Source organism: Sminthopsis crassicaudata, chromosome 3 (assembly GCF_048593235.1).
Source record: "Sminthopsis crassicaudata isolate SCR6 chromosome 3, ASM4859323v1, whole genome shotgun sequence".
Taxonomy (NCBI): domain Eukaryota; kingdom Metazoa; phylum Chordata; class Mammalia; order Dasyuromorphia; family Dasyuridae; genus Sminthopsis; species Sminthopsis crassicaudata.
Window position 1 is genome coordinate 382475777 of NC_133619.1, and position 14216 is coordinate 382489992.

The 14216-nt window shown below is 31.7% G+C and overlaps 1 protein-coding gene across 3 annotated transcripts in view; it reads right to left on the reverse strand.

Moving 5' to 3' along the window:
• LRP1B (LDL receptor related protein 1B) overlaps positions 1-14216 on the reverse strand; it is a 2473587-nt gene that overhangs the window by 875250 nt on the left and 1584121 nt on the right. For all 3 annotated transcript variants that reach the window (XM_074301983.1, XM_074301982.1, XM_074301981.1), the window contains one exon: positions 8917-9033. In XM_074301983.1, coding sequence (XP_074158084.1) covers positions 8917-9033 — 117 coding nt within the window. The remainder of the gene's footprint in view (positions 1-8916; positions 9034-14216) is intronic.

Genomic DNA, 14216 nt, shown 5'->3' on the forward strand with positions numbered 1-14216 from the left:
AGAGCTGCTATTTGAAGACATTGTTAGTTATATTTATCTCTCTAATTCTTAATAGAATATGTTATAATGTCTGATTTTCACATTATTTAATTAAAGGTTACTTTAAGGACATATTTTGTGGTATTTGCAAAGAGTATGCTTCTTGATCCCAGGTCTAAAACTGATAGCTATAGCTCTGTTTGGGTTACACCTAAATATTAAAATTCTGTTATACTTTGTCCTTTTCTGTGTCTATATGTTTGTGTGTTTATATGTATATGTATACATATATGTGTAGATATATGTGCATATTTATATATATACACATAAAATATGTATGCATATGTGTATATTTAATTGAAGGAAGTATCTCATAGTGATTTTGCAGTTACTTAAAATTTATTCCAAAAGTAAAGAAAATGATACAGCAAATAAAATGCTTAGACTCAATTTTTATTCCCATTTTGGTTTTCATGGGACTCTGTCTAAATTGGGATTATGTCTCTCAGGCCTATAAAACACATCTAAAGTATAAATTGCAAGATATATCCAAGGAAAAGGATTTTAGGAAGTATGGAAAAGATTAAAGGAGCTCAGATAGTAGGGAATAGACATATATTTATATCTATCTATCTATCTACATATATATATATATATATATATATGTGTGTGTGTGTGTGTGTGTGTGTGTGTGTTTGTGTGTGTCTATTCACATAATTTTTAGATGACAAGACTAGTCAATAAAAAAGGAGAGAAACTACACAATACTTAGTTCTTTTTAACTTAGTGCAGAGTATTATTATAATTTCAAACCTTTGACTTCCTGCCACTTCTAAATGAGCAAGGTCATAGTGATAACAAACACAAATAATTTTTTATTTTGTCACTAGCATTTGTAGAAAGAAAAAGCCGGAAAAGATTTCATTTTGTGAATAATAATGAAGCATGGTAATTCGTTGAAGTGTTAAATGGTAACTCCTAATAGAATGCCCCTCTGTCTATCTTGTACCCCACCTCCATGGGTACTCTTGCATTTGTTTTTATAGGATAGATGCATTCTAAACTTTTTTGAAGGACAGAGATCAGTGATAAGTGGCTGATGTTTAGTGAGGCTGCTACTTTGCTTCTTCCTGGAACCCACTAAGCAGATTAGAACAAAGCCTACCTAATTCTTAGCTAAACTGTGAGATGCTTACTATTGGGTCTATCTCCCTTCTGTTTTAGTAGGGGAGAAAGAGATAGAGAAGAGAAATCTGTTCTTTCCAGCTAATAGCATCACACAGCTAATGCTTAATTACAGCTGATAGGGGGTGGAACCAAAATAGCAGAGTAAACCCAGGAAGATGATTTCTCTTGAAACCCTCACAAAACCAAGCTTCTCAAGAGTCTAATGGAAGGAAACCTCTCTCCAGCTCAAGATAGACTGAAAAATTTAAACAATGGTCAGTCTTACAGGGGTGTCAGCCCAGCTCAGTTAGGCTCAGGGAAAACCTAACACCCTTGGTCAGGATCAGGAGAGGAGCAGAGCAGTGGGGAAGCTTCCATTCCCAGCTGTTTCCTCTACAGAGCAGGCAAAGCTACTTCCTACAAACACAAAGGAACCCTGTGGTTTGGGACAGTACCTTCTTTATTCCTGGAGGAGAGCTCAACTCCAAAAGAAAAAAAAATCCTTGACTATTAAAAATTACTATTACAGAACAGGGCAAAAACACCAACTCAGATGAAGACAGAATCTCAAAGAGTGAAATAAATTGACTCAAGTCAAAGAGATTTCTTGGAAATGTCCAATAAAAGGCAAATAAGAGAGGCAGAAGAAAAAATGAGATAGGAAATGATAGGTATGCTTGAGAGAATCAACAGTTGGGAAAAGTAAGGGAAAAAAATGGTCTGAAGGAAACAACCATTTAAAAAGTAGAATTGACCAAATGGAAAAAAGAGATACAGAAGATAAATGAAGAAAATCACTCATTAAAACCTGGAACAAGGCAAATGGAAGCTAATGACTTTGTGAGACAGGCAAAATCAAACTAACTAAAATAAATGAAAAAATGGGGAAAAAAAAAAAAAAGAAAAGAAAAAAAAAAGAAAGATCTCATTGAAAAAACAGCCAAACTGGTAAATGGATCCCAAAGAAACAATTTTAAAATTATTGGCTTATCTGAAGGACATGACCAAAAAAGAGCTTGGATAGTAGTATTCTTCAAGAAATCATTAGGGAAAATTTCCCCAATATTCTAGAAACAGAGGTGGAAATACTAATTGAAAGAATTCAGTGATCACCTCTAGAAAGAGATCACATAAGAAAAACTCCAAGGAACATTGTTACAAAACACTAGAACTACAATCTCAAGGGAAAAATACTGTAATCTGTCAGAAACACACACACACAAACACACACACACATACACACACAATTCAAATATGAAGGACCTTCTACAATAAAGAATTGGAGGGTGTAGAATACCATATTCCAGGAGGCAAAAGACTTAAGATCGCAACAAGAATTAACTACATCATGAGACTAAGCATCATCTTTCAGGAAAGGAGATAGATCTTAAATCAAGAGACTTTAAATCATTTTCATTAAAAAACAACAACAACAACAACAACAACAACAAACAGAACTAAACAGAGAATGTAATCTACAAACAGGAGAAGCATAAAAAGTAAACAGGAAAAAAATATATATTTATCATTTAAAAGTTTAACTTTTTACATTCCTAAATAGGAAAACATTATTTGTACCTCTTAAGCATTATATATGGCACTGGGACAGACAGAGGGAAGCATTCCTCACATGGACTGAGGGCATGGTTATGAATGGACCCTTATGTGATGACATCAAAGAAAAAGACATTAAGGGATGGAAAAAGATCAGTACTGAAAAAAAGGAAGAAAGGGGAGGGATGATGGGACAATTAGTTCACATGAAGAGGTGCAAATTATCTGTTACACTTAAGGGAAAGAAGGGAGGGGTATTAACATTGTCTGAAACTTGCTCTCATCAGTTTGGGCTCTAAAAAATAACTTAATCATTCACTAGAATGTAAAACTTTATTTAACCCTATAAAGAAGTAGGAGAAGAAAAAGGAAAGAAAAGGGAGGGAAAGGTAGAAAGGAAGGCAGAAACACTAGGGAAAAATTTAAGAGAAGAGGGAAGGGGTGACAGGAGATAAGGTAGTGGCTGGAGAGGGTAAAAAATATATATATATATAACTAAGAACAGGGTGAAAATATTTTGTGTATATACAAAAGTATATACAGAGGAGAAAACAGAATGGTGAGAAATAGAGAGCTGGTAATCATAACCATGACTGTGAATAGGATGAACTTTCCCATAAAAATGAAGTGAGTAGCAGAATGGATTAAAAATTAGTATCTTACACTATGTTGTTTACAAGAAACACATTTGACACAAAGAGGCACATATAGAGTAAAGGTGAAAGACTGGAAAAGAATTTATAATTCTTTAGCTGAAGTTAAAAAAAATAGGAATAGCAATTCTGATCTCAGATAATGCAAAACTAAAAAAAAAGATCTTATTAAGAGAGATAAGGAAGGAATCTTGATAAAGAATACCATAAACAATAAAGTGGTAAGGATACTAAATGTGTATGCACCAAGTGGTTGAGCAGCCAAATTCCTAGAGATTTTAAGCCAGTTTTGTGAAGAAATTGGAAGCGAAACTATACTAGATGGGGACCTCAATATTCCCCTTTCAGGAATCAGACAAATCTAACCAGAAAAAAACAAAACAACAACAAAAACAAAACAAAACAAAACTAAAAAAAAAAAAAAAAAAAAAAAACAACAACAACAACAACAACAACAAAAACAAAAACAAAAACAAAAAAAAACCAAGAAAGAAATTAGGGAGTTTAATAGAATCCTAGAAATTCTAGATATAATAGACATCTAGAGAAAATTGAATAGGGAAAAGAAAGGAAAAAACCTTTTCCTCAGTAGTACATGGCACCTATGCAAAAAGAGACATTTATTAGGGCTTTAAAATGTCATAATAAAATGCAGAAAAGCAGAACTTGTAAATGCTTCCTTTGTAGACCACAATGCAATAAAAATTATATTCAATAAATAGGCAGGGAAAGATAGACTAAAAACCAATTGGAAATTAAATGATCTAATTCTAAACAATGAGTGGGTCCAATAACAAATCACATAAACAAACCATAATTTCATCAAAGAGAAAAACCATAATGAGATAACATACTAAAATATATGGGATGCAGCAAAAACAGTCCTTAGGGGAAATTTTATATCTCTAAATAGCTACATGAATAAGATAGAGAAAGAGATCAATGAATTAGGCATGCAACTAAAAAAGCAAGAAAAAGAACAAATTAAATTTATTACCCAATTAAATAACAAATTAGAAATTCTGAAACTCAGAGAGATTAATAAAATTAAAACTAAGAAAACTATTAAACTAATAAATAATAAATAAGAAGCAGTTTTATGACAGATACCATAAAAAAGATAAAATTTTGTTAATTTCTTTTTTTTTTTTTTTTTCTGAGGTATTTGGGATTAAGTGACTTGCCCCCAGGGTCACACATAGGAAATGTTAAGTGTCTGAGACTAGATTTGAACTCAGGCCTCCTGATTTCAGGGCTAGTGCTTTATCCACTACACCACCTAGTTGCCCCAATTTTGTCAATTTCTTTAGAAAAAGGAAAGAAAAACCAAATCACAAACATCAAAAATGAAAAGAGTGAAATTACCAACAAAGACAAAGAAATTAAAACAATAATTAGGAGCTATTTTGTGCAACATTGTGGCAACAAATCTGACAAAATTACCTGAAATGGAGGAATATTTACAAAAATTTAATTTGCCCAGATTAACAGAAGAGGAAACAAATTACTTAAGTAGTTCCATTTTAGAGAAAAAAAATAGAACAATCATTAATGAATTCCCTAAGAAAAAATCTCCAGGGCTAGATGGATTGAAAAGTGAATTTTATCAAACATTTAAATACAATTAATTCCAATACTATGTAAACTATTTGGAAAAATAAGTAAAGGAGTCCTGCCAAATTCCTTCTATGGCACAAATATGGCATTGATACCTGAATCAGGAAGAGCCAAAACAGAGAAAGAAAATTACAGATTAATCCACCTAATGAATGTTAATGCCATAATTTTAATATATATATATATATATATATATATATATACATATATATATATATATGTATATATATTAGCAAAGGGAATACAGCAACTTATCATCAGGATAATGCCGCATGACCAAGTGGGATTCATACCAGGAATGCAGAATTGTTTCAATATAAGGAAAACTATTACCATAATTGACCATATCAATAACAAAGCTAAGAGAAATCATATGATAATTTCAATAGATGCAGGAAAAGCTTGTGACAAAATACAGCATTAATTCCTATTAAAAACACTAGAGAACATAGGGATAAAGGGAGCTTTCTAAAATAATAAGTAGGATATATCTAAGACATTATTTGTAATGGAAAGCATTATTTGTAATGGAAAGAACTTGGATGCATTCCCATTAAGATTAAAGGTGAAATAAGGATGCTCATTATTGCCACTATTATTTAGCATTGTACTAGTAATGTTGGCTTTAGCAATAAGAAAAGAAAAAGAAATTAAAGGAATTACAATAAGCAATGAAGAAATAAAATTATCACTCTTTGAGATGATATGATGATATATTTAGAGCATCCTAGAAAAGCATCCAAAGCCTACTGAAAAAATTCACAGTTTTAACAAATTTGCAGGATATAAGATAAACCCACACAAATGATCAGCATTTCTATGTATTAATGACAATCCCATCTGCAAGAAATAAAAAGAGAAATTCCATTTAAAATTACCATAGACAAAATAAAATACTTGGGCATCTACCTGCTAAAACAAATTCAAGAATTATATGAACACAATTACAAAACACCTGTCACACAATTAAAGTCAGATCTAAACAACTGGAAAAATATCATTTGATCATGGGTAGGGTAAGCTAATATAATAAAAATGACAATTCTTCCTAAATTTGTCTATTCATTCTGTGTCGTATTAATCAAATTGCCAAAATATTTTATAGAACTAGTTTACGAAATTCATCTGGAAGAAAAAAAAGTCAGTAATATGAAGGGAATTAATGGAAAAATACAAAGGATGGTGGCTTAGCAGTATCACATTTAAAACTGTATTATAAAACAGGAGTGATCAAAACTGTTTGGTACTAGCTAAGAAAGAGGTTGGTGAATCAATAGAATAGATTAGATACACATGACATAATAATAAAAGCCTATAGTAATCTATAGTATAAATAGCATAATCTATAATGTAGTATATAATAATTTACTATTTGATTAGTCTCTAAACTTCAGCACCTGGAATAAGAATTTACCATTTGACAAAAATTGTGGGGAAAATGGAAAATAATTTTAGAGACTCATACCCCATACCAAAATAAGGTCAAAATGGGTACATTCTTTGTTCATAAAGAATGATATCATAAACAAATTAAGAGAGCAAGGGATAATTTACCTATCAGATCTTTGGAGAAGGGAGGAATTTATGGTCAAAGAAGAACTACAGAATATAATTAAAGGCAAAATGGACAACTTTAATTACATTAAATTTATAAGTTTTTGCAAAAATAAAACCAACAGAAATAAGATCAAAAGATAAGTACAAAGCTGGAAAAAAATCTTTACAGCCAGTGTTTCTGTTTTATTTCTAAAATATATAAAGAATCACGTCAAATTTATAAGAATGCAAGTGATTCTCCAGTTGATAAATGGACACAGGCTATGAATATATAATTTTCAGATGATGAACTTAAAACCATTTATAGTTATTTTAATAAATGTTCTAAATTACTATTAATTAGAGAAATGCAAATTAAAACAACTCTGAGGTACTAACATCTCTCAGAATGGCTAAGATGACAGAAAAACAACGATAAGTTGGAAAGGATTGTATTGTTGGTAGAGTTGTGAAATGATCATTCTGAAAGACAATCTGGAATTGTGCTTAAAGGGCTATCAAACTGTGCATACATACCCTTTGACCCTGCAGTGCCATTACTGGATTTGTATTCCAAGAAAATCATAAAGGAGGGGAAAGGAACCACATGTGCAAAAATGTCGGTAGTAGCTATTTTTGTGGTAGCAAAGAATTGAGAAATTAGTAGATGCCCATCAATTAGGAAATGGCTGAACAAATTGTGGTATATTAAGATTATGCAATATTATTGTTTAAAAAAAAATTGTGAATAAGCTGATTTTAGAAACCCTAAGAAGATTTACAAAGACTGATGTTGAGCTAAACAAATAGAATGAAGAAGACATTGTATACAATAACAGCAAGACTGTGCCATGATCAACTATGAAAAACTTGGTTTTTCTCAGGGGTTTGGTGACCCAAAGCAAACCCAATATACTTTGGACTGAAAATACTATCTGCATCCAGAAAAAAGAACAAAGTAGACAATGTAAATGTGTGTGTGTGTGGAGGCAAGCAATGTGGTTTCTCAGAGACTATCTGCTAAAGTAGGTGAAACCTTAGGCCTTTGTTTCCATTTCCTAGAAATCATGTGATCTTAAAACTGTAACTTTTGCTTGCTTACCTCATTTCTAGTCGGCCCCTCATCACCCCCACCTGCCATAGGAGGGAAAAGTAACTGCAAGAGCCAAATAAGACAAAATGTTTTGCTTAAGGGGGTCTTTTGGGAAGGGTTGGGTATTGTTTGTCTACTTAACCACGCTCTTTATTTCTGGATCTGGCTTTTCTCATTCTGACTTACACAGAGTGAGGAGTGCCCACTTACAAGATTCTAATAAAAACTTTCTACCTTTACTTTGAGAGATCTCTGAGTAGTCAATTTGGGGTACCCCACCCATAAATGAACACATGCTATGTTCACTTCTTTTTTCCTCTCCTACTGTTTTACTTTTTTGCTCTGATTTTTCTCTCCCAACATGATTCATAAAACAATGTATATAAAAAATTAAATAAATTTACCAGAAAAAAATTATAGCTAATAAATACAAAATCTAGATGCTTTCTTCATCTTCATTTGTGTCAAGCCAGAAATTTGGGAAGAGTTTTTTTTTTTTCCTTTAAAGGGGGAAGAGACAGTAACCTTCTTTGAAAATACAGTAAGCTATGAAGGGAGAAGTAGGAATATATCTAGTTTGGATTTCCCATAAGCAAGAAAGATGTACCATAATCCTGTCACTAGTATATACTAACCTACAAATAGGAAAGCATATAAACATAAAACATAATGTATGTCCTTTGCCCTAACCTAAATGTTTCCTTGAGGCAAATGAGAACCTAGAAAGGATAAACCTCACATAAGGTACAATATTGAGGAATTTTAAAGATACTACTTCCTTGGGAGCTCATGACAATGACACACCTGAGCACTCCAATAATAAAAATCAAGCTTACATGGAAAATCTCTTTATAACATAGTTGACATTTTTACAGCATTTTAGAGTTTACAGACTATTGCCCTGAAGTAGTTGATACAACATTCCTGTGATCATTATTTTGCAGCAATAATACTGGGACCCATAGTCATGCAATCGATTCCCAATCAACAAGCACTTATTAAGTAATGGCCATAAAATGTCTTTTTAACCTTTTAAATGGCAATTCCTAATAAATTTTGCTGTATTTAGTTTCCATATATTTAAATAAAAATATGTTCCTTGCCTCATTAATATAATAACATTTTAACATATCATTAGAATAGTTTTGGGTCTTTGAAGGAAGTAATACAAAGTAACATTTTTGACTTGTAATAATAATTTTTAAAAAGTAACACTTAAAAACTTCATTTTATTTGTACATTGCCAGAATAGCCATGGTGGAATCTTCTAGCAGACAAGCATTCTGCTAGTGTTATTCTATTTTATCATTAACTTACCACAAGATATCATTTCATCTGTTTGGTCACCACAGTCATCCTCCCTATCACATAACCAAGCCCTGGGAATGCAGCGTCCATTTCCACAAGAGAACTGATCCACTTCACATGTTCTAGCTGTAAAATTGAAAGAATAGATATAGATTAAAAACAAAGAACTTTAGAATAGATATGGACAAAAAATTTCCTGCGTCTTACTTATGACCATTATTAGGTACATTCTACTACTCTGACAATAGAATATTTCCAGTTATAATTTCCTTTTTTGAAATTAAAAGCTAGTTTGTCTTCAATAAGGTGCAAATTCTTTTCTCTTCAATTATTGTGATTGTTAAAATTATGACATATTCAGTAATCCTGTAGGCATCTACAAATAAAATATATGAATTCATTAGCAAGAAATGTGGCTTTCTAACACACTCTAATGAATAAATAGTTGTTATAATTTCTCACCAACTTTTAATGAACAAAGATAAATTTTTCATTGGGTTGATTAGAAGACCACAAGTAGTAAAATGATGAGGAATAAAGAAGAATCAACTACAGGAAGAAAACATCATATAATGAAGAAGAAAAGCAAGAAATTTGTAATCAGAGATACCCAAATTTTGAAGCCCAAATCTCTGTCATTTTGGGTAAGTAATGTTGCTTTAGTTTCTTATCTATAATTAAAGGGATTTAACAGGATGATGACAAGGGTAATGGTAATGGTGATGATGATGATCCCAAATATATATAAATCTTTTGTCTTTCCCTCTGTACTTAATTTACTTCTCAATCTCTAAATATAGTCATTTTGTATGCTATGTATGATAGAATATAGAGGCAGCATGCTGTATTGTAGATAGACCACTAGGCTTGGAATAAGAAAGATCTGAGTTCTGATCCTTCCTCTAACAACTACTACATGTCTATGCACCATTCACATAATTCGTATGTGTAGCAGGCAACTATTTATCTAATAAACAACTAGATGGTATAATGGATAGAATATTGGGGTTGGAGACAGAAAGACCTAAGTTAAAAATTTGGCTTCAAATACTTGCTGTCATTTAGCCTGTCCTTTCAGATTCCTCAACTACAAAATGGGGGCAATATAGTATCATTATCACAATATTGTTGTAAGGATAAAATGAGATAACATTTGTAAAGCATTTAGCATAGGTGCCTGACACAGACTAAGAACTTAATAAATACTTCCCCTTTCCTTTTCCTTTCTTTCCTTTTTAGGAAAAAAAAAAGATAATTTTATTCTGAATTTAAACAAAAAATTATGCCCATAAAATATTAGATTAGAAAAAATATGATTATTCATGACACTGCAAATCTATTATGTATAATTCACTATTTTTTCCAAATACTAAATAAAGTTATGATAGAGCTTTCTTCCCACCCTTTTTCTTTTCTACCAATCTCCCAACTTATAGATGGCTAAAATTAAGCACAATATGTTGATATATATGTATGTATATGTAAAATCTTTCTATACATACTACTATTTATCAGTTCTTTCTCTGAATGCAGATAGGGTCTTCCTTAACATGCCCTTTTAAATTAATTTGCACATTATTTTTATTATTCTATTCAATGCTCTCATGTTTTTTGCTCATTTTTTTCTTCACTATTTTGTCCATGTCTAACCATGTTTTTCCTAGATCACTGAGCTCATCATTTTTTATAGCACAGTAGCATTCCATCACAGTCATATATGACAACTTGGTTAACCATTCCCCATAATGATGGCTCTCATCTCTACAATTTCTAGAGAGCTGTTTTAAATATTTTAGAACATATGGATTCTTTTATTTTTTTTCCCCTAATCATCTTGTATAAAGAGCTGAAACTCTTAAAAGTTATGCTTGAATCAGACAACTGAGCACTTATGATAATTACCTATTTGACAATGACTCTATTAGCATATGTTTGGGAAAATGGCCCTTCTCACTGTTCCATGCTGGTTCAATGTTTGGTGTATACAATTAATCTTAGGCAAGGATTAGAAGGTGGGGTGAGACAAGCCAGACTCACTTGGTGGCTGGAAGAGGAAGAGAAAGGTGGAGATTCTAGACTCCAGAATTCAGAAGAGATCTTTGACTAAACTCCTGGCAGTTTGCCTGCTTTTCCAACTAAAGACCAAGGACTTTTACTTATCCTGACTCTGGCTGATCCTGAGGCCTCCAGGGAGCTAGCCTGGGCTTTACAATCTTGAGGCTGGAAACAATATTGCTGGATCAAGGGGATATAATAAGACAATTTAATAAATTGTTTGACATAATTTCCAAAATGATTGGATCAGTTCAGTTTCACCAACAGTGAATGTGTCCCAATTTTTCCACATCCCTTTCAATAGCTGTTACTTTGTTGACAATCATTTTAGTCAACATGATAAGTATATAAAATGCCATCTCAAAATTATTTTAATTTGCATTTCTCTAATCAATAATGATTTAGAACATTTTATATATAGATCATTAAAACTATAAATTGTTTTATTTCTTCCTTAGAAAACTACTTGTTTATATTCTTTGCCTGCATATCTCCTGGGGAGTGACTCATATTCTTCTAGATTTGACAAAGTTCTCTATATATTTGAGATATAGTGACCATTGTGTAATAATGTATATAATTTATTTCCAAATTTTCCTTCCCTTGCTTTGCTTATCCTTCCAATAAGACAAAAAAGGGTTAAATCTATCTTCATAAAACTAGCTTCCCAAACTGACAAAAGCATATGTGATTCTTCATATATTTATTTATTGTAAAGATAGTACCAAATGGGGAGGCTAGAGTACCTGTTTCATAGTAATAGATCTGGCATTAAACTATTCATTCTTCTTCCCTGGGCTTCAATTTTTGTTTTTTTTTTTTTTTTTCAATTGAAATAACTCAATTGTTTGGTCTCTAATATCCCATTCAGGTCTCATGTTGTTCAGTTATATAAGCAGACATAAGTCTCCTAGCCTCAGCTAAAAGCACTATAAATGACATGTGCCAGAATATTCAAATAAAATAAACTGAAGCAATTAAACATATATTTGAATAGCTTTGTAATATAAAACAGGCTATTTATGCTTAGATCTTTTAAAATATGAAAAAATCAGATATATTCATAGGAATTATAATGAAAAACTAGGAGAATTCTCCAGAAAATTAATGTAAACACAATGTGTACACAACCTCTAAATCAATTAGTAGTTAACTCCAATACAAGCCTACATTGGTTTAGAAAAATGATAGGATAAGGGCAACTTCCTTCTTTATTTCACCCTATCCTACTTCCTGCTAATATGGCATAGGATCAGGATAAAATAAGCCCTAAGAATTACTGGCCCTAGCTTCCTCATCATAGCTTTCTAGTCATCTAGAGCACAGAAAAATTCCAGCAACAAAGAAGTGGTCCTTTTGGACTTGGTATGTACTAAAGACTATGCAAATTGCCAGATTACCCTGACTTAATGATCTAAGATCTAGTCATTTTCTGATGGAGATGAATCTATGTTACTACATCTTTGTTGCAAGTCCTTTCTATGATATGTTAAGGTTAAATTTCCTTTTATTAAGTACTTAATGAATTGTGACTGTCTCTTTATATCCCAACATGGAAATTAAACTAAGAGGGTACTGGAGCAGAGTCACATTTCCAACTTGTACTCCACTGGAGGGGAGGTGTTGGCTTATCTTATTTGTAAAATCCTTTCAAGTTTTAAACTGCATGATACTGTCAACTGCAGATTCTATGTATTTTTGCAGCACAAGTGATTTTGACCAAGGAAAGCTTACCTTTCCTATTCTATGATGATATTAATAGAATAGCTGCCATATGGGAGACTCACTGAACCTATGTGACACTGCCCTTAACTCACCACTCCTTTATAGAAAAGGGAAATATAGAAACACAAAGATAATATAACATGGGAAAGATAGTCCCTCTAGATTTGTAATTAAAAAAAAAAATTGTTTCATATCTATGACCTATTTCAAATGAATATATATGATTGTCAGAAAACTTTTATTATGTCACAATTATTTAATACTCCCAGTTTCCTTTAGCACTTTCCATTTCTAATCATCACTTTTCAAAAACAGGAAATGTCACTTCTAAACTTGCATAAAACTAGCACAATGGATAGATGATGAATTATCTTTTTATTAAATATAATTCATAATGTTATTGAAGCAGTTTACAGCAAAATGTTTTCTGCCTATATAATTATACTCTTCCTAGACTGATAATGCTGAAAATAATTGTTATTGTTGTTTAGCTGTTTCAGCCATGTCTGACTCTTCATGACCCAACTTTGAAAGTTTTCTTGGCAAAGATACTAGAGTGATTTGCCATTTCCTTGTTCAGTTTGTTTTACAGATTAGGAAACTGAAACAAACAAGGTTAAGTGACTTGCACAGGGTCATATAGCTAGTAAGTATCTGAGATTGTTTCCAACCTCATGAAGATAGGTCCTCCTGACCCATTTTTCTACCCCCTGAACCCAAAACTACCCACTTGACAATAATTATAGAAGTTAATAGTTACTAAGCATTATATTTACATATCCAAAAGCTCATATCTTTACCAGTGCTATAACTGACATAATTGGCCCTTCAATCAGAGAGAAAAATAAAACATAAAAAGCACAAGAACATATTACTAAAATAAAAAATTTGAAGAGTTCCAATATAACAATCAGAAAGCATCAAAGAAAGTTCTGATTTACATATCTTATTTTATACAAATAATTGTATTTATACAACACAGATTATAGAAAGTAGATCATGAGGAGATTTTAGAGATTATTTAAATCAAAAGATTACCTAAGGCAACTTCTAGGTTTTTAGACTAGGAAACAAAGACTTATAGAAATAATTAAACTTTTCCAATGTTATAAATAGTAGAGCTAGGATTCTAAAAGACCTCTGAATTTCGTGTTTTCTTCACTTCCACATAATGAAGACTTTTATTTCAATAAAATATAAGTTAAATCCTAATTTAGATGCACTGGGAAGTCTCACTATTTCTATGTCCCCTATTTAAAAAAATCAATATTTATTAAAAGATTTTTAACATCTTAGTTTACTTTTTTAGTGCATACCAATATTCTGCAATACAATTTCAGCTAAAATATGAAGGCAAAGGGAGAATAAAAATTCTCTGCCCTAAAGGAGTTCTGGAAGAAAGAGAAAGAAAGAGAAAGAAAGAAAGAAAGAAAGAAAGAAAGAAAGAAAGAAAGAAAGAAAGAAAGAAAGAAAGAAAGAAAGAAAGAAAGAAAGAAAGAAAGAAAGAAAGAAAGAAAGAAAGAAAGAAA